This window comes from Octopus sinensis, linkage group LG6 (genome assembly GCF_006345805.1).
Source record: "Octopus sinensis linkage group LG6, ASM634580v1, whole genome shotgun sequence".
Taxonomy (NCBI): domain Eukaryota; kingdom Metazoa; phylum Mollusca; class Cephalopoda; order Octopoda; family Octopodidae; genus Octopus; species Octopus sinensis.
In genome coordinates this window covers 5,474,786-5,496,394 of record NC_043002.1, presented here as the reverse complement: position 1 = coordinate 5,496,394, position 21,609 = coordinate 5,474,786, and the positions used below count along the sequence as shown (strand labels likewise).

The 21,609-nt window shown below is 37.0% G+C and overlaps 1 protein-coding gene across 2 annotated transcripts in view; it reads left to right on the top strand.

Moving 5' to 3' along the window:
* The window catches only part of LOC115213017 (C-type mannose receptor 2-like), a 261,506-nt gene that overhangs the window by 129,115 nt on the left and 110,782 nt on the right, over positions 1–21,609 (top strand). For both annotated transcript variants that reach the window (XM_029781915.2, XM_029781914.2), the window contains exons 6-9: positions 9,866–9,992; positions 13,263–13,354; positions 16,931–17,043; positions 20,297–20,426. In XM_029781915.2, the coding sequence (XP_029637775.1) occupies positions 9,866–9,992; positions 13,263–13,354; positions 16,931–17,043; positions 20,297–20,426 (462 nt within the window). The remainder of the gene's footprint in view (positions 1–9,865; positions 9,993–13,262; positions 13,355–16,930; positions 17,044–20,296; positions 20,427–21,609) is intronic.

Here is a 21,609-nt window from a genome sequence, read left to right as displayed (position 1 = left end):
CCTCCTGACTTTGTTTCCTCATAACTTTCTGAAAAATGGATGTTTCAGCTGGTGTAGTTACAATTAAATCGGAATTTGCGGGGGAAAACGTTTTGCGGAGGCGAAGAGAGTGGAGTTACATATAAATCACATATTCCGATTTTGTTTCCTTATAACTTTCAGAAAGACAAGTACTTCTAATGACATTTTCTACAAATACCTTTCAGATGGTTTCAGATTACGATTATGTTGGAATTTGATGCGAAAAACATGGAACGGGGAGATATTTTATGCACCTTGATTGTCTTCCTCTTAATATGATTGTAGATTAATTACGTTGAAAAGCAAAATAGTTTTGGGGTCTACTCCACACTTTTCCAAAAATTCTCTGAAAGAAATCTTTGTAGAAAGCTGAGTACCATGCTAATACTAATTAGTGAGTACATGTTTGATTATTTCATAGCCGTCTTAATCTCTCGCTCTTTTAAGCATGCTCAGAGGTAACTCCTCCTCTGCGTCACCATTTAATATGCTAGATATAACAGCGATCACACGTGTATATTCTAAAGCCGATAGCTTACCAAACAGCCATAAGAACAAATTCAAATCTGATTTTTGTTTTCAAATTATGTTGGTAATTTACTCTCTATTCTTTTTACTCTTTTACTTGTTTCAGTCATTTGACTGTGGCCATGCTGGAGCACTGCCTTAAGTCGAGCAAATCGATCCCCAGGACATATTCTTTATAAGCCTAATACTTATTCTATCGGTCTCTTGTGCCGAACCGCTAAGTTACGGTGACGCAAACACACCACCATCGGTTGTCAAGCAATATTGGGGGGGGGGTCAAACACATACATACATACATACATATATGTATACATACGACGGGCTTCTTTCAGTTTTCGTCTAGTAAAAACACTTGCCCAAGGTGCCCGCAGTGGGACTGAACCCCGAACCATATGGTTCGTAAGCAAGCTACTTACCACAAAGCCACTCCTGCGCCAGAGAATTTCTGGAAATTTTCATATTATTAAAAATATTTAACAAATTACGGAATGGAAAGGGTAAAACAGTCCTCAAAAATAATATTTATGAACCTAATTGTAACGAAATTATTAAAACATTTGAGAAAATAAAGTTGTGCGTGAAATATTCTCTGCTCCCATCTAAATTTATTTTCTCATTAAATTCCGATAGAGTCGTTATCTACACCACTTGAAACTTATTAGTAGAAAATTTTTTTGAAAAAAGTATCCATTTTTCAGAAAGTTATGAGAAAACAACTATCTGAAACTCCTTCCCTACCTCCCAGAAAACACTTTCGCAACAAATTCCGAAACAATCAAAATACATACTATGTGAAACGCAAGTGTAGAACATTTCATTATTCAGAAAGTTATGAGGAAACAAAGTCGGCAAGGGTTATACTTTTGTAGTTATGCCGAAGCAAATAATATTCTATCTATTTGTTGTCCCATTATGATGTATAATAATGTTCTATTTGATTTGTATTATAATGTAAATATTGTTAAAAATATCGCGTTCAACGGTTTTTCTTCCGAGTAGTGATCAAAATTGTGAGCTGCAAAGGAGAGGGTATCTTGGCGAGCCTAGGATTTAAAAATATATAATCTATAGCTTTAGGAAAAACTAACCCAACTGGCGAATGGTAAACAGGTTCTTCTCAAATAAGAGTAATAATGATTTCAAATTTTGGCACAAGGTCAGCAATTCCGGGGAAGGGGGTAAGTCGATTGCATTGACCCCAGTACTCAACTGGTACTTATTTTATCGACCCTAAAAAGATGAAGGGCAAAGTCGACCTCGCGGAATTTGACCTCAGAACGAGAAGACGGATGAAATGCTACTAAGCATTTCGTCCGGCGTTGCTAACGATTCTGCCAGCTCGCTGCCTTAGTAATAAGAGTAATAATAATAATACTGTATGTATGTATGTATGTGGATGTACATGTGTGTATGTATGTATGTATGTATATATATATTATACATATATATATATATATATATATAATATATATATATATATTATATATATATATAATATATATATATATATATATATACATACATATATATAAAATTTACATCTGTTTATAAATTTATATATGCCTTGTATGGTTTTCTTGATTTAGTTATATAACGAATATTACATTTCTCCCCCGTTTTGCAGAAAGTGCACCAAAATATTTTTATTTGCTGTAAAGTACACTGAGGTTAAAAAAAGAAAAACTGCCTGTAAACCGATGCTCTATGAAGGCTTTTGTAATTCTGTCATATTTGGGTAGCATGGGACTTCGTGCACTCATGACACGTATTTACGTATATAGCAAAGTATTCCCCCAACGGGATCCAAACTAAAAGCTGAAAAAAACTCTAAAGGCATATTCTATTGCATTTATTTCGGTGTTCTCTTATTCCAGTCATCTTCACCACCCCATCATCATCACCACCATCTCGCTGGTGTGGAATTCTTTGAAGTAAAATAGATGGGACATGTAGATAATGAATTCCTTCCTTGACATTAGGATGACAATTTGTCTGGTAGATATTGGGACATAGCTTGAAACGAAGGCGGTAGACGAATTATTTCGGTTCTTCCATCTAGAAGAGACGGGAGGATAAGTTAACTTGAATGCAAAATAGATAACAAGTTTTTATTTCTATTAAACGGTGACACTAGTACCAGTAATATACTGTGATTCGGTTCCGTCCATTACATTTTCTTCCTTTAGAATAAAATAAGTTGTTTTAATGTAAACGCTTTCGCTATGATCAACGCATTATAATCCTTATGGATAAAATAGAAATGCCAAGTCAAATTCCTGGTCCTGTTTCAATTCAATCAGAGCGATTTCACTTAATTTACTTTCTTAATCGTCTTGAAAAAATTATGAGATGTGATTTCGAGTTCAGTTCCACTGCGTGGCATCTTGAGCGAGGGTCTCAGGCCGACCAAAGCCTTGTGAGCGGATTTGGTCGATAGAAACTGAAAGAAACCCGTTGTGTATATCATGATAGATCGTTAGCCACTACACACATTTTTTCTCTCTCCTTGTTTTTTTCTGTGTCCCTTTCTGTAGAAGAGCGTAGGCTCGAAACGTAAAAGAGTTTTTCTAATCCTGAGCGTTATACTAATACATCTGTTTGTTTTGTACACCACCTGTCTTCGTCTTTTGTTTTTTTTTTCGTAAACTCACCCTATATATATATATATATAACCTTATACTTTTTGCAGTCATTAGACCGAGGCCATGCTGGGGCACCACCTTGAGAAATTTTAGTCAAGCTAATACATCACGATACTTATTTCCTTTTTAAGCTTGGTACTTATTCTATCGGGTTCTTTTGCCGAAATGCTAAGACACGGAGACGTAAACAAACCAACACCACATGCGCCCATGCAAACTCTTACCACACAACCACGCCTACGCCATATATATATATATATATATATATATATATATATATATATATATATATATATATATACACATATATATATATATATATATATATATATATATATATATACATATATATATATATATACATGCATAAGTACTGAAGTTGATTCGTTCGATAAAATTGCTCCAGTCGGTGCGACAGCATGGCCACAGTTTAATGACTGAAGCAAATAAAAAAATAAAAATAAAAGATAACGTCACAACGTAATTTTCTTTCCTTCAAAATTTCTATCATCACATTTCTGCAACTCGGTTTCAACTCCCGGTAATCTCTTCGAAAACAAACAGGCATGGGGCCTTCTATTATATGTGGCCTTCTATTATAGCCTGGGCCGACCAAAGCCTTGTGAATGGATTTAGTCAACGGAAACTGAAAGGCGTATATACACACGCGCGAGTGAGTGTATGTTTGTGTTTGTTCTACGACCAGCATTTGACAATGGTTTGTATACGCCAAGCGGTTCAGCAAAAGAGACCGCTAGAATAAGAAACTTTTCAAAAATAAGTGCAGGTGTGATTTCTTCCATAAAACTCTTCACGGCGGTGCCCCAGTATGGCCGCAATTCAACAAATGGAACACCTAAAGGATAAAAAGAATTTAGCCTCCCGCCCTCCCATTTTTTTCGTTCATTACTTTTCAAAATTTATCTTCCCTTTTTCTCTTTTCTTTATTTCTCAATATTTCTTTCTTTTTTTACCCTTTCCTTTATATTCTTTCTGCTTCCCCATCTTTTTTTCCAATTCCTATTTAATCTCGATCCAAAGAGGCCTCCGTTTCCTCTCCCTCCCTTCTCTTTCTCCATCCTTCAACTATATTCCCACGAAAATGGGTGTGGGGTAATGTTTTTCACTGTATGAACTAGTTTATACTAAAACGTCCTAATTTTCCACCTCTTCCTTATTGACCTGCACGAGTTTATGCAATATAGAATTCATGCGCTGAGTTTAAAACAACAAACTAAACACAGCCAAGCCCAAGTCCAAACCTAACCCAAAACCCAAATTAAAAACCAAACAGTCACTCAATTATTTACGTATTTGAAGTCTATGCAAATGCTAAAAATTTATCAGGGTTGTTTCAGTGAGTTTTGACAGTGATTTTTGTTCACGTCATTTAAAATCCAATGTAATGTGATACCTCATATAATGAAGGTATTGACAGAGGGAATTAATTTTCGGTTCCCATATTTGGACCAAATATTTCTCTTAAAAATAATTACGTTTTTCTCTTTTTTTTTTTTTTTTGTTAAACTGGTAGTGTTATTTTTGTTGTTTTTATTGTTTTTGTTGCTGCAGTCATTGCTGTTTTCTTTCTTTCTTTCTTTTTGCCTCGGGATAGGATTTGATTTTCACAGAGAAACATTTTTATTTATTTTATTTATTTTTTAAGACTAGACATGTTATTTATAAATTTCATCGAACGGATTCAAATGACATAAACTTCCTTACAGAAGATATTATGTGGGTTGCTTGCACACAACAGAAAGAACCACTTAGTTGATAGACTGGCAAGCATGGATTTACCAGATGCTGTAGCTGAACATGACCTTTGCAACACCGACACAGACTGATGAGATTAATGCGGTTGGTGATCAAGACGGTCGGTTGGCAGGATCAGGAGAGCGTTTGTAAATACCCCGCGGGTATTTGTTTCAGCTTTTCGCGTTCAGAGTTTAAAGTAACTGTCAAGTGCTAGGACCACTTTCTCTCTGCTTGTAACATACACACACGCACCCACACACATAAATATATCTATCTATCTATCTATCTATCTATCTATCTATCTATCTATCTATCTATCTATCTATCTATCTATCTAGCTATCTATCTATCTATCTATGTGTCTATTACGTATGTATGCATGCATGCATGTATGTATGTCTCTTACTCTTTACTCTTTTACTTGTTTCAGTCATTTGACTGCGGCCATGCTGGAGCACCGCCTTTAGTCGAGCAACTCGACCCAGGGACTTATTCTTTGTAAGCCCAGTACTTATTCTATCGGTCTCTTTTGCCGAACCGCTAAGTGACGGGGACATAAACACACCAGCATCGGTTGTAAAGCAATGCTAGGACAAACACAGACACACAAACACACACGCACACACACATATATATATATATATATATATATATATATATATATACATATATACGACAGGCTTCTTTCAGTTTCCATCTACAAATCCACTCACAAGGCATTGGTCGGCCCAGGGCTATAGTAGAAGACACTTGCCCAAGATGCCACGCAGTGGGACTGAACCCGGAACGATGTGGTTAGTAAGCAAGCTACTTACCACACAGCCACACATATCTTTTACTTGTTTCAGTCATTTACTGTGGACAGGCTGGGGCACCGCCTTGATGTATTTTTAATCGTATGAATCGAACCCAATCCTTTTTTTAAAGCCTGGTCCTTATTCTATCGATTTGTTTTGCCGAACCGCTTGACTACAAGGACATAAATACTTCAGCACCAGTTGTCAAGGGGGTGTGGGATACACACACACACACACACACACACACACACACACACACACACACATATATATATATATATATATATATATATATATATATACATATATACGACAGGCTTCTTTCAGTTTCCATCTACTAATCCACTCACAAGGCATTGGTCGGCCCAGGGCTATAGTAGAAGACACTTGCCCAAGATGCCACGCAGTGGGACTGAACCGGAACGATGTGGTTAGTAAGCAAGCTACTTACCACACAGCCACACATATCTTTTACTTGTTTCAGTCATTTACTGTGGACAGGCTGGGGCACCGCCTTGATGTATTTTTAATCGTATGAATCGAACCCAATCCTTTTTTTTAAGCCTGGTCCTTATTCTATCGATTTGTTTTGCCGAACCGCTTGACTACAAGGACATAAATACTTCAGCACCAGTTGTCAAGGGGGTGTGGGATACACACACACACACACACACACACACACACACACCACACACACCACACACACACACACACACACATACACATATATTCATTCTTTTACTTGTTTCAGTCACTAAATTGTGACCATGCTGGGGCACCGCCTTGAATTTTTAGTCGAATGAATCGTCCCTAGTACTTTTTTAAGAGCTGGTACTTATTCTATCGGTGTTTTTTGCCGAACCGCTTGGTTACGGAGACACAAACACACCAGTACCGGTTGTCAAGTGGTGGTGGGGGAACAAACACAGACACAAAGACACATGGATATATATATATACATACATACACACATACATACATATATCTCTTATTATAAAAGGCAGATTTTATCTGCCTCCCTTTGTCTCTTATAGAAATCTACAATATAGGATTTCTTCAATTACAATTTACCTAGCATTTTTAAGAGTAGAATGCATCGGGTCTTGCCAGGTCCACTTTTTAAAATTTCAACCCCAATTAAGCAAAATTTAGAGAAAACTCACATTGTGGTGTATGAGTCAAATGCTTTTCTTAGTGTGGGATACGGCACACGCACACGCACACACACAGTGTGCAACGAATAAAGTGAAAGTAATTCACTGTGTGTGTGTTGACAGGTAGACAATAGAATGCGATGGCGATGGCGATGTAATATTTGTTTCTGTCTATGACGCTGATAGATACATGAGTAAAATGTATGGGAAGCTAAGAGATAAGAGTGAGTGAAAATGTTCTTGGAAGAGAGTAAATAGCGAGAGAGTGATTTGAGGAAGACTTTACATTAAATAACCGTAGTGGCTTGTCACATGAAGAGGAGTGAGAGGGTACTGGAGGAAATAGGGTGAGTGAGGAAGATGGCCCCTAGCAACCACACCTTTTAAGATAGGGATTTCTAAGGTAGCCCACGAGCATCGTCACCTCATTCTACATGTCCCTGTAAATTTTGGAGCGAATCGGACGGGATAAGGTTATCTCTAAGAAACAGAAAGATCGCCCAAAAGTGTATATAGATATTTAAATGTATTTATATATTCATCTATACACACATGTATGTATAATGTGCGTGTATATATTTCCATAGAGGTAACCATTCAATCCATACAAAGTTTTTTAGGACGAAAATATTTATATATAAAAGAAAGGTTGTGTGTCTGTCTACTCCGATTTAGATTCCTAACTACTCCCACATTTTACGATGCAGTTTAACCAAAACCGGGTATCTTATAGTCGTGTTTCATATCGAGCCCTTCTGGGTATTAGCGCGCGTCTACGATGAGTCTATGATTTTACAAATAATTTACCATCATTTTTTTCCATTTTAATGCATATTTTTAAAAATAAAGGGAAGTAACTCTCAAACTTCACACCAATATGCGTGCTCATATGCGACGTAATATCACATCAGCAGCATTTCCTCACACCCTCCTTGCACTTGGCGAAGGCAAAATACCAGGGGATGAAAATGGTAATATTGCCATCGATTCCATTTGTAACATTGTTAAGACGCCTTCTGATCTCAGAGATGCAGTGTTCCCAGATCTACAAGCTAATTATCAGAATATTGATTGGATTGGCAAAAAGGCTATACTGGCCCCGAGGAATAAAACTGTTCACCATATTAATGATGTCTGGGGAAGTCTATGTATATCAGTCTATCGATACAACTCCTGACCCAGAGGACGTCATCAACTATCCAATAGAGGTACTCAATTCCTTTGAGCACCCCGGACTACCACCACACTTTCTCAAACTTAAAGTTGGTGCCCCTATAATGCTCATCAGAAATTTGGTTCCCCCAAAACAATGCAATGGCACACGTTTGATCGTTAAGACCTTATCTCCCAGCGTAAACTTATATCAATATTTGCCTGAATAATCATCATAATTCAGTGCAATCATTAACAGTACTTTCAAGCAATTCAGCCCCGAGCAACGCCGGGCAATTCTGCTAGTATATATATATATATATATATATATATATATATATATATACGACGTGTTCCTTTCAATTTCCGCCAACCAAATCCGCTCACAATGCTTGGGTCGGTCCGAGGCTATAACAGAAGACACGTGGTTCAGAAGCAGGCATCTTCCCCCCACACACACACACATACACTTATATAGGCATATAAGTGTGTGTGTGTGTGGGTGTGTGTTTGCGTGTGTATACAGTAATCCCTTGCGTTATCACGATTGACCGATCGCGCAATCAGTACATCGCGGATTTCTCTGGCTAATATATGTAAATTTATATCGCGGACTCCTCAGTATATCGCGGGTTTCTGCGGCTGATAGGTATTTATATTTGTTTAGATTTTAATTATTTCTGTGAGCGGTTTTAGAAAGTAACACCCGTGATAGTCGAGGTAATTACTCTATGTATATAGATAAAACAGGAGACAATATTCTTTATGTTGCCTGTTTCATTTCTCTATTTCTTTATTTCGTTGTTCGAAAAAAAAAGTTCGTTTTCCACTCGTTTCTCATTTTTTGTTCACGTTTTTTTTACGTACCCATAGGCGCAGGAGTGGCTGTGTGGTAAGTAGCTTGCTTACCAACCACATGGTTCCGGGTTCAGTCCCACTGCGTGGCATCTTGGTCAAGTGTCTTCTACTATAGCCTCTGGCCGACCAAATCCTTGTGAGCGGATTTGGTAGAGGGAAACTGAAAGAAGCCCGTCGTATATATATATATATATATATATATATGCGTGTGTGTGTTTGTGTTTGTCCCCCTAGCATTGCTTTACAACCGATGCTGGTGTGTTTACGTCCCCGTCACTTAGCGGTTCGGCAAAAGAGACCGATAGAATAAGTACTGGGCTTACTAAAGAATAAGTCCCGGGGTCGAGTTGCTCGATTAAAGGCGGTGCTCCAGCATGGCCGCAGTCAAATGACTGAAACAAGTAAAAGAGTAAAAGAGTAAGAATATATATGCATGTATATATACATATGTAGGTTGGTGTAGGTCCACTTCTGTTTTATAAAATGGTAAATCAATATTCTTGTCGATTCAAAAGACGACAACCCGTCTGCAAAGCAATAATCTTGTATACGTAAGAAACGACTGAAGGAGATCGATAAAGTGTAAAAACAAACCTAAAAGAGTGGAGGTGGTAGGGGGGTATTCTATGGGGTCATTCTACCTTCTAGAACTAGCAGCTATATGACCCTCTTATCATACACGACACTCTTTAAAAAGGACAAATACATTGGACAATGAAGTCTTAGATGTATAAAAAGTTGATATGGTCATCACTGGAGCGGCTTCGATCATAGGCCTGCTCATTTTTTGTTGACCAGGGGTTAAACATGAACTATAACTGCAATTAATTATAACTTTATTTCAACTTTGCCTGAACTGTAATACCTAAAGGCTGTAACAAACATCATGATTAAAGCGTATTTTATTTATTTGTGAATAATGATTTTTTTTCTATGTATTTTATTTAAACGTTAGATTTACTTGTGAAATGGAAGACAGCGAACTGATAACAATTGAAGATCGCACGGTGCAGTTTCACGTCAATGACCTAGCTATGAAGTATCTCAAGTCAGTGTGGATTGGACTTCGCTATATAGAAGACGTAAGAAATTAATTTATTTATAGCTGGTTCTGAAAGCTGGGTTTTGTGAGCTCACAAGGAGTTGCAAATGTCAAGAGAGCGCTATGGGAGTGCTAGGTATTTAGAGCGGGCAGAAACGTTAGCACGCCGGGCGAAATGCGTAGCTGTATTTCGTCTGCTGTTACGTTCTGAGTTCAAATTCCGCCGAGGTCGACTTTGCCTTTCATCCTTTCGGGGTCGATAAATTAAGTACCAGTTACGCACTGGTGTCGATGTAATCGACTTAATACCTATGTCTGTCCTTGTTTGTCCCCTCTATGTTTAGCCCCTTGTGGGTAATAAAGAAACATATATTTAGTGTTGCCCCTCAGTGCTCAAATCCCACCTTAGCTCAACTTGGGTTTCATCTAGAATTCACTTTATCTTTCTGTCCTTTTCATAGAGACGAAGTAGAGGCTATATATTGAAAACGATTCAATAAAATTCACACTTTAGAACTCTACAAAACTGACTTTGTGATAATCAAAAGAAGTCAATTGAGTGGCAGTCACTTCTTGCAGCTATGAAAAGTGTTTCTAATATTAGAGTATTTATTTTGTTTTTATTTTTGTTTTTATTCTTATAAATGTGTAGTCAGAATAAACGAAGATTACGTGTTTGAATTCGAGCCGAATGAAGGAACCTCAACACTGTTGTAAAACCTTCTGGGAACAGCTGTCAAATTTGCTCAAAAATACGTCCTTCTATCTCTAAAAAGAAGAACACATTCGACTATAAATACTCCAAAACGGTCAGGACTGACGGAAGGTCTTTAATAATAGATCAACTCTTATTAGGTCAGACCTGAGTTAAACAACAGCAAAATGTTTTGGCTTTAAACACGATGCTGTATCTGCATAAGAAAAGAACTGGCGACCATTCGGCACCTGAATCAATTTAATTCTGTTTTTCGAAGGCGTCACTTGAGTTCCGTTGAAGCCATTAGTAACCAAGTCAAATGATGATGACAAGGGAAATAATGTGAAATTTCTCTACTTGCTGACACTCATTACACATATATGAGTGAGAAGTTAATTAATTAATTAGCCGTTTTATTCAATTGTTTAATTAGACATTTCAACTTCTATGCAGTGTGCAGATCTGCTGAAGGTATAATTAAGTTACTGTGAGTGGGCAACATGCCGTTCGGACATTGTTGCGTGTCTTAATATAAATTTGAAAATAATAATTGTTCATGATGTGAATTTGATGGATGCCAGAATTGGTAGGCCGTGGGACAAAATGTCTTGTGGCGTTATAATTACGTCCTTTTGCAAACAGCTTAATTGATGAATGTATGTATGAATGCATGTATGTATTAATACGTGCATGCATGTACAAATGCGAGTACATATGTATGTGTTTAGTCGGCTATACCGGCATGAAAACCGATAAACCAATGCCATTGAAATAAAATACTAGGCAGTGTTATGCAGACACTCTCAGATACTCCCTTGTCATTCTCGTTAATAGAAATACAGTGAACCAGTGATTGGTCCCCACTAGACACTTATAATCAACAACTTTTCACAAAAAAGGAGAAAATGCGATCAAAATTAAATAAGTTTCCCCAAGATCAATTTTGTTTATTTCATCATTGCAAAATCGATAAAATAAGTACTAAAAATAGCTCGATGGGGTATTTTGCCATTTTGCCAATATTAGAAAGCAACCATTATTGATGTTGAGCAATGTGGAGCAATTGTTACACTGACAGTGAGTTAAGATCGCTACACACCAGTGCTACAGTTTCACTCATCGTTTGGAGCCATTTCACTTTACTTACTCCACAAGATGCTCTTGAGAAAACAATTAAGGCCTTTCATCCCGTATCTCTTTTAAAATGCTGGGTCTTTGTGCTTTGTGGAGGACGAAACACAATTTATTTATAAAAACATACTTAACAGAATTCAGAGTGAGGATTAAGAGTTGTTGCCTTGTCCCACATAAGTGCTTGTGGAGTGGATCTATGATCAAAGGCGTTACAGATATGACTATTCCCATCTTTCTTCAGAAACAGTATATCTACGACTAGATTATTCACTATATATTATCTTTTTATATGATGATATGGCGTAATTTGATAGAAATTTGGCTGCTATTTCTAGCGAGTCGATCGACTACATAAATATTCACTCGCTTGCGCGTGCAGATTTAGTGAGATATAGCATAGTGATGTATATTAGCTTTTGTCACATATGAGAAGGATTTATACCGAACATCGACTCAAATTTCAAGCTGTGGCGCATTCATTATTTCAATCACTAAACTATTGCAGGTAGCCTTCTCTGGATGTGCATTCTGCTTGTTCTCCAGATAGATGAATGGTGGCAATGTAAAATTAACTCACCTGTCCCAAAATTAAAATGGAATTGTTTTTTTTGTTGTCATGACTTATTCAGAGGAGGAAAGGCAACATCTATAAGATTTTTGCACGTCCTCCAAGACTGCTGGGAAGAAGAGATGAAGTACCCGAGAGGTTGGGTCGAAATGCTTACAATAGAGTGTTTTCCGCTAAAGCCACCCAAGGACCAGGTGATGGCGTCAGATATGAAAACGGATTAGGATTATGAATTTATGTCCGTTTAATTGTTAGGCTGGTAGAAAGGATGGATTGTGAAATTTGTTTCAGCCCTTTGAGTTCTAACTCGTTGGGTACTAGACTTCTTCCATCACCTAGTTAAACACCACCGCCAAGTCCAAGTCCATAGTTTCTTGTAGAGATCACGATATAGCAAGATTTCGGTCCTGGTCCCTGCTTCTGTTTTTTCCACCAATTTCGAAGGCCTGAATAATAAGAGATTATGAGTGCTGTGCTTCCTACTGTAAATAACCAGTAAAAAAGAAATCAACTAGTGTTTTTAAAATCATTTTCAATGAAATTTGGTTGCGCACGTTCACAGGTGGATGAAAAAGCTGAAAAACTAGATTAACAGTGTTTAATTTCTCTAATCCTGTCGGTTTTGGGTCTTCAATCTTCAATCTTTGTGAAATCTATCCACTTCATCCAACTCCTTCTTCTTATTTGCTGTTATCGTCAATTTCTTTGGCGATTTCGCTGAATCTAGTTTTTCAGCTTTTTCATCCACCTGTTATTATACATCCTATGAACGTTCGCAACCCAATTTCATTGAAAACGATTTTTAAAATATTACAATATCATTTAGATTTTCGTTATCCATTTCATTGTTTAGACAATATTGTACATGTGTTTCAGCAGTATTATTTCTCTTACCATATTTTATATTCTAGGAAGACAAAGGAGCCTACGAATGGCAGTGGACTAACGGTAAACAAGTGTCTATAAATTTTTGGAATGAAGGTCGGTTTCCATTCATTAAAGAGTGAGTAGCATTGAATCTTTTTACTTATTGTAATTGTTGATGGTGTTGTTGTTTTGCCCCGCGTTAGCCCTGACTGCAAGGACGACTTACTTTGAAAAGCATTACAGTTCCAAGCTATTTGAAGATTTCTAGAACTATACCATCTAATGTGTTACCTTTTAAATGATTTTAGCGTGCAAGTAGAGTGTGTGGGCAACCGAACTGAGCCTCTCTGATAAAATCGTTCATTTGTTTATTTAAACAGAGTAAAAAAAGAATCAGATTGATGAAAAAATAGTAAAGACGTATCGAGTGCTGATCATGTATCAGTACTTTCGTTAGAAATATTTAGATGAATTAAAGTGGTTAGTCTCAGTATCTGTCGAATTGTTTGGGCATAACTTGATGTTTAGGAAATCTCTTTCTAACCTGGCAAAGTAGGGAGGGGCTCCGTCTTGTTGAAAAACATTAGAAAGATCACTCCACGTCTGAAGTTGCGGCACAGCAAACTCCAGGTAAGTTTCTCCTATAACGGTGGTCCAATGCATCATAGAAGAAAAATTGTCCACTCAGCCCAGTGCTAGACATGACACACCATACCACCAGCTTTTGAGAAGTAAAGGTGGTAGCAACAGGCCTTCTGCTGCGTGGTTTGTCAAGAACAGATCCTGTCTCGAGAAACTTTCAATGGATAACATAAATTGTGCTACGCGTTGGAACAGTGTGGCGGCCATAAACCTTCTCAAACTTGCGCTGAACTGCAGCAGGGGACTGAAAAACTTCTGGCCAGGAGGCAATTTTGCAACGCTGCTCTAATGTCAATTGGCGAGTCATGGGCAAGTCATGGGCGAGCCAAAGGTGTGAAATGCTGATGGTTTCACGTCTCTCCGAATGATAGCTGGAACGAAATAGAAAAAAGAAAGTGTATACTGACTTTTGAGACACTCTGTATATATATATATATATATATATATATATATATATATATATATATATATATATGTAGCCTGTAGAGGGAATCCTTCATCGAGGAACGGTGCTTACCATACGTTGATAAGAGGCAATGACCTCGAAACCGGTCCGTATGTAGTATTCGTATCTTCGAGGGAGGATGATCTCCCTTTACAGGCTAACAAGGACACCGATATGGTGTCGGTCCTTCTGGTGACGTCGATGATCGCCTGGGGCTAAAAGCATCAGTAACACCCCCACCACCCGCCCTGTCCCTAGCCACATTCAGATGGCTGATCCCCCTTACGTTATATATATATATATATATATATATATATATATAGTAATGTTTGTTGCCGCTTTTATATGGCTGTTCTATGCAAAGCAATGTTACACATTTTAACCCCAGGAAAACATCATTTCCAACTGGTTAACGACACAACTGTGTCTTTTATATTGCGAGTAAGTGAGCAAACCACTCCCCGTCAAGCGTAACAAGACCAGCAGACTAGCTGGTTTCTGGGTGTGTTCTCGTCCTCAGTACTGAAAGCCTACCTGCTGGAGATGGCAGCTATCCGTTTCTACTCGCGATATATAAACAAAGAAGCGACAATCAGTCGCTGATCTCACAACAAGCTAATGTAGCTGGTTTCCTGGGGTTAAAATGTAGTAACATTGTTCTGCAAGGAAGAACCATGTGAAAGTGACAACAAATGTGGCCAACATACTATAATTTTTCTTTTGTTTTTTGCTTTCTTTAACACACATATATATATATATATAAATCATCATCATCATCATCGTTTAACGTCCGTTCTCCATGCTAGCATGGGTTGGACGGTTCGACCGGGGATCTGGGAAGCCAGAAGGCTGCACCAGGCTCCGGTCTTATCTGGCGATGTTTCTACAGCTGGATGCTGTAGAAACAACGCCAACCACTCCGTGAGTGTAGTGGGTGCTTTTTACGTGCCACCTGCACGTAATGTATATATACATATACACACATAAAATAGACTTTAATTGAAATAAAATTTCTCCAAAATTAAACATATCTAATATAATAAATGTGAATGACAGTGTATCACACTTTTTCAACTTTAATACATCCTTTCTACTGGAAGCACAAGGCCTCATATTTTGGTGGAAGGGATTAAGTCGATTACATCAATCCCAGTACATAACTGGTACTAATCTTATTGACTCCTGAAAGGATGAAAGGCAAAGTCGACCTCGGCGGAATTTGAACTCAGAACGTAACAGTAGACGAAATACTGCTAAACATTTCGCCCGGCGTGCTAACGATTACGCCAGCACGCCGCCTTACTACAATAATTTTTATAATCTAAAAGGCCAACTCTGTGAGTAAATTAAAAACATTCTGGGCTGAATCCGGACCTGCAATCCGGAAAATTTTGGATTCCTATGTTTTCGTCTCTGCGACTGTTTTCGGCGATTTTTTTACATGATTTTTTTTGCGACAAACATGGTCATCATTGATTGGGATATAGAAGAAACAGCTGCAACAAATTTTTCAAAACAAGTCAGAGATCTTCCCATTCGGGGTCAGCTGCTTAAAAGCTATATACTAGTTTAAAAGACGGCCTATCGGACGGTTTTTAAGTTAATAACAAATAAATGTGTCAGTAGGTCAAATGGACGGCAAACACCTGCGTTCTGTTATTTCACGCACAAGCCAATTAGTTGGTGGGATTCATTGTGCGTCGGACAAAAATATGTTGAAGTATTTGTTCAGGCATTTTAGGTTCTAAGTTCAAATCCCACATGTAAAGCACATGTAAAGTCTATTTAATCAACTTAACCCTCTCCTAAATTTGTGACCTTGTACCTACTTATGTTACCTATTATTCGGAATGTGTATTGGCTGAATCATTTGAGAGTCAGAAAAAAAAATACCTTAGGATATATTTTCTGGTTCTTTATGTTTTGAATTCAAATTTTGCCGCTCAACTTCGACTTTCATACTTTTGGATTCAATAAGATATATTCACAATCACTCCAGAGGTCGGTGTGATTTCTGGCATTGTTCCAATATTAAAAGCTACCATTTCTCTAACCTAAAGTCAATCGATGACAGAACCTACTCAGGGACGAAAATAATATCTTGTGGCATTTAGTTACTTCACTTTACGTTCAGAGTTCAATTCAACCACTGAATTTTTAAAAGATCTTCCAGATTTTTATTGTCTTCTGAATCTTGATCATTCATAGCACATTGGATGTAGAACTCCATTTTCTTCCGAAAATCTTAATTCAATCATACTTGAACCAGGTAAGTTGGTATATATTTTTCTGAGATGGTAAAAAATAAGTTTCCGACGAATGATGATGGCAACTGATTATTGCCATCACCACTCTCCAAATCTGTTTCCTTCAGCCAAAATTAGAAAGAATTATTTCACTACATAAGACCAAAATGTAACAGTCTTTCTTCGAAAATCCTTCTGCTACAGGACTGAAATCCCGTCTCATTGTATTCCTCCATATGCTTCTGTTTTCTCTTTCGTTATTGTAAAGCTTACATCAAACAAATCTCTACGTCACTTGAATGAATATTTACAGTTTCAGAATATTCAAGAACTGCTTTATTTTTTCTTCATTTTTTCTCTCATTATTATAAATATACAGACAAGTGAAGAACAACACCTGTGCCTTTGCCGACCCATATATTAAGACTGTCAACATATGGTTGTCAGGAGAGTGTCACTCACTGAAGCCATTCATGTGCCAGAAGAAAACGGGTAGGTGTATTTACATTACACCAGGGAAGACATGAAAACGATAAACAAAATTATGCACATTTTTATTAGTATCAGTATATACAAATAAGTTATACATTAGCATATCTGCAATATAATATCAATTATATTGCAGATATGCTATAGTAGTATATAACAGTATATATATATAATATATATATATATATAATATATATATATATATATATATATATATATATCTTTATATATAAAAGTAAGGTTGTGTGTTTGTCTCCTACGATTTAGATTCCTAACTACTCCCACATTTTGCGGTGCAGTTTAACCAAAACTGGGTATCTTATAGTCGTGATTCATATCGAGCCCTTCTGGGTATTAGCGCGCGTCTACGATGAGTCTACGATTTAAAAAAAAAATTACCATCATTTTTTTCCATTTTAATGCATTTTTCGCTATTATATAAGGGAAGTAACTCTCTAAAAATGTCTACGATGAATCAACGATTTAAAAAAAGATTTACCATCATTTTTTTTCCATTTTTAATGCATTTATTTGCTATTTTTTGGCTATAACTCTCTAAAAATGCTTATATAGTTATTTCCCTTACAAACCCGATCAACGCCAGGCGATACTGCTAGTATATATATATAAATATATCATAAGAAATACTCAGTAATATGGTGTTATATAGCGAGGGGTTGGCGTTCACGCGTTCTACAAAATGTTTAATAGTTTTTTTATTATTTTTATTTTTTAGCTCTTTACGTCCTCTGCTCAAATCCCACTGAGGTAACCTTGCTTTTCATCCTTTCGGGCGGATAAGATAAATTATCAGTCTCATGCCGAATTATTTTCCATGGGCCAAAATTTAAAACCATTATATTATACTATATAATATATATGATATACATGCATACAGATACGTATAAAAGTGATATATATATAGATAGATAGATAGATAGATAGATAGATAGATAGATAGATAGATAGATAGATATTAATAAAAGGGAATCCCCCCCCCGTATATATATATATATATATATAAATAAATAAATAAAAGGGCAAGCAACAGGTTGCTTAGCCACATACCGAAAAATTAGAAATAGCAGTCAAAGACCGCTTATTTCTATTTTCTACAAATATAACTCCACATACAACATATACATACAATGGTTATATTTCCATACCGAAATCTACCCGGAAATAATTGTTGGTTTTTTAAAATTAATAATTATTTACCCTTATATTATTAATAATGAAATATATATATATATATATATTAACACATGTGTATATGTATTACGGTATAGACCAGGCTATTGAATGTTATTATACACTGCTGGTTACAATGCGCTCTGGCATTGTTTTAACTTTCGAATGATGCCACCCCGCTGGTGCCACTCTTTCTTCGAGTGCTAAACTGTTATCTTATCAAATCTTTCGCGTTCTGATTTTATTCTTAAGACCCTTTGTTAAGGAAACGTTCTGACAAATTAAGGCTATCTAAACACATTCTTCCGTTTTCTCTCGCCCAGTATCTGAGGCTCCACAAAATGTAACGTGTGCTACTATCCTTCAGCTTCAAGTCTTAGCAACACATTCTCACATACAGACAGACGCGCGCGCGCACATACACACACACATGCACTATGTGTTTGTGTGTATGTGCCCGCGCGAGTGTGTGTAGGTGCAAGCTTGGCTATGTCGTAACGACATACCTCAAAGTTCAGTCCCACTGCAAAGCTCCTTGGGTAACTGTCTTCTACTATAGGCTCGGGCCTTGTGAGTGGATTTGGTACTTGAAAAACAGAAAGAAGCTTATATATATATATATATATATGCCATGCTTGACCACTAAATCCACAAGTTTGTTTTTCATTCTCTCTTTCTGTTTATTTTCTCTTATTCATTTCAGTTGAACAGCATAGGCCCGAAACGTAAAGGACTTTTCAATTTTCTCAAGCGTCAAACTAATACACCTGCTTGTTGTTCATACACCTACCGAAAGATTATGTCTGGGGTTCCTCACAGATGGCGTCACTGAACAAACATAGAATTTTCTCACCTATTTACCATAAGAAAGATAACTGCAGTGATTTAGCCTTTTGGCAGTTGAAATATGTCACAAACCTTTTAACTCATCTAAATTTTTCACATGTGCGCGCGCGCGTGTGTATATATAGCTAGCTAGCAAGCTAGATAGATAGATAGATAGATAGATAGATAGATAGATAGATAGATAGATAGATAGATAGATAGATAGATAGATAGATAGATAGATAGATGGAGAGAGAGAGAGAGAGAGAGAGAGGAGAGAGATTGAGACAGAAAGAGAGAAGGAGAGAAATTGGTGTAATATAGATAACACACCGGTGTGCTCAAATGGACGTGAAGTTAAACTCCAACTTCTCCAGGGCCAGCACCTCGGCAAAGATGGTGACTATTACAGCAATCCTTATTGAGATATTTTCCTCTGCTTCTTCTGAACCCCTGATCCCCTCTCTTTCCTTAAATATATATACAAGTTATTGAGGAAGCGGTCGTATTGTTTCTAATGTGTTTGATTTTGAGTTAGATTCAGATTTTCTGCAGTATATCACCTGATACTGAGAGATGGCCTTCAATGCTGCGGGTTTGTCTCAGCTCACAATAGTCACATACAGTTTCTAAAGAGAAATATAAAGGAATAGTTTACCAAAGTTACTCCAAGCACATTTAAATTCAGCTCAACACTTTTAAAATATAAACAATCATTATTTCTCTATTTCTGCAACGATTAAGTTCGCGCAGATCCAGTCATATGAAAATAGTATCACCATTTTCCTATTATAACAGCTTGTTAAGAGTTAAATGCCTTGGTAACGCACACACACACACACACACAAACAAAGATGATGAGATAACAAACCGCTGATTTCTAAAGTTACTTGTCGAATAGATTCTAACTGCATGCATACCTACCTAACCACATACATACACTCACCGCGTATGCAAGTATTCGGGTAGTAAGTATTCAGGTATTAATGAAAGGTTTAAAATCGACCGACCATTGCTTTCGAACGAAAATCTTTGTTACATTTGTTCTGCTCAAGTTACACGGACAATCCCTAGCAACGAACGGCATTACTGTCTAATAGTTTCTATCGATTTTACCTCTGTTTCTGTTCATCCAGTGTCTACGTAACCGGGGTAGTGCTGAGATCACCTGAAAATATACCAGTAAACGTATAACTCAACTCTTATATATATAACAGCTCATTATTTTCGTTATTTTCAGGAACCTGTGTTGACGGCTGGGAGCAACACCAAGACAGCTGCTACCAATTTAGTTTCTTATATCGTCTGACTTACACGAAAGCAAAAGAATACTGTGAAGCTCAAAACGCTTATTTGGCAGATATCAACAGGTTTGTTGAAAGCATGCAACTCAATAAGAGAAAAAAAAATACAAATAAACTACTGCACTATATTCTGCTGTAGTGTATCGCACCGTCGTTAGTTCTAAGGATATCACTTAAATGCACGACAAGTAATAACATTTGAAAAACTGCTACACATATAACTAATTTAAATCTCACCCAGACTGATCTTTATATATAAAAGTGAAGTTGTGTGTCTGTCTCCTACGATTTAGATTCCTAACTACTCCCACATTTTGCGGTGCAGTTTAACCAAAACCGGGTATCTTATAGTCGTGATTCATATCGAGCCCTTCTGGGTATTAGCGCGCGTCTACAATGAGTCTACGATTTTAAAAAAATATTTACCATCATTTTTTTCCATTTTAATGCATTTTTTCGCTATTATATAAGGGAAGTAACTCTCTAAAAATGTCTACGATGAGTCAACGATTTAAAAAAAATTTACCATAATTTTTTTTTCCATTTTTAATGCATTTTTTTGCTATTTTTTGTCTATAACTCTCTAAAAATGCTTACATAGTTATTTCCCTTACAAACCCGAGCAACGCCAGGCGATACTGCTAGTTATTAATAAATTACTTTCGAGCTGAATGTTGAACATTGTTTGCTAAAAAGGTTAGCTCTTCGTGAGTCGAATCATTGAAATGGTTTGTATCCAGATTAGAGACCGTTTCCCTTTGTGGCTTCAAATTTTAATGAAGTAAATACATTCTTTTATACTTTGTAATATGTGATACAAGGGCAACTGTGGGATGAGGATGTAACTCAGTTTCCATTTACAATTGAAAGAGTCAACTTAATTAAAAGGCGGATGTATGGCTTTGTGATTAAGACATTTGCTTTGCAACGGCATGGTTTCCGGTTGAATCCCACTGCGCGGTACCTTGGGCAAGTTTCTTCTACTACAGACCCAAGCTGACCAAAACTTTGTGTGCGAATTTGGTAAACGGAAAGTGAGTCGTACATATATTGTATGATGCGTGTCCTCTTGTTTATATTTGTCCCTATCACCGCTTGACAGCCGGTGTTGGTAAGTTTATATCCCCGTGAATTAGCAATTCGGCAAATAAGAGCGATAGAATGAGTACCAGACTTTAAAAATTGTACTGGGTGTCGATTTGTTCGGCTACAGCCTTCAAGATGGTGCCCCTGCATGACCAAAGTTCGA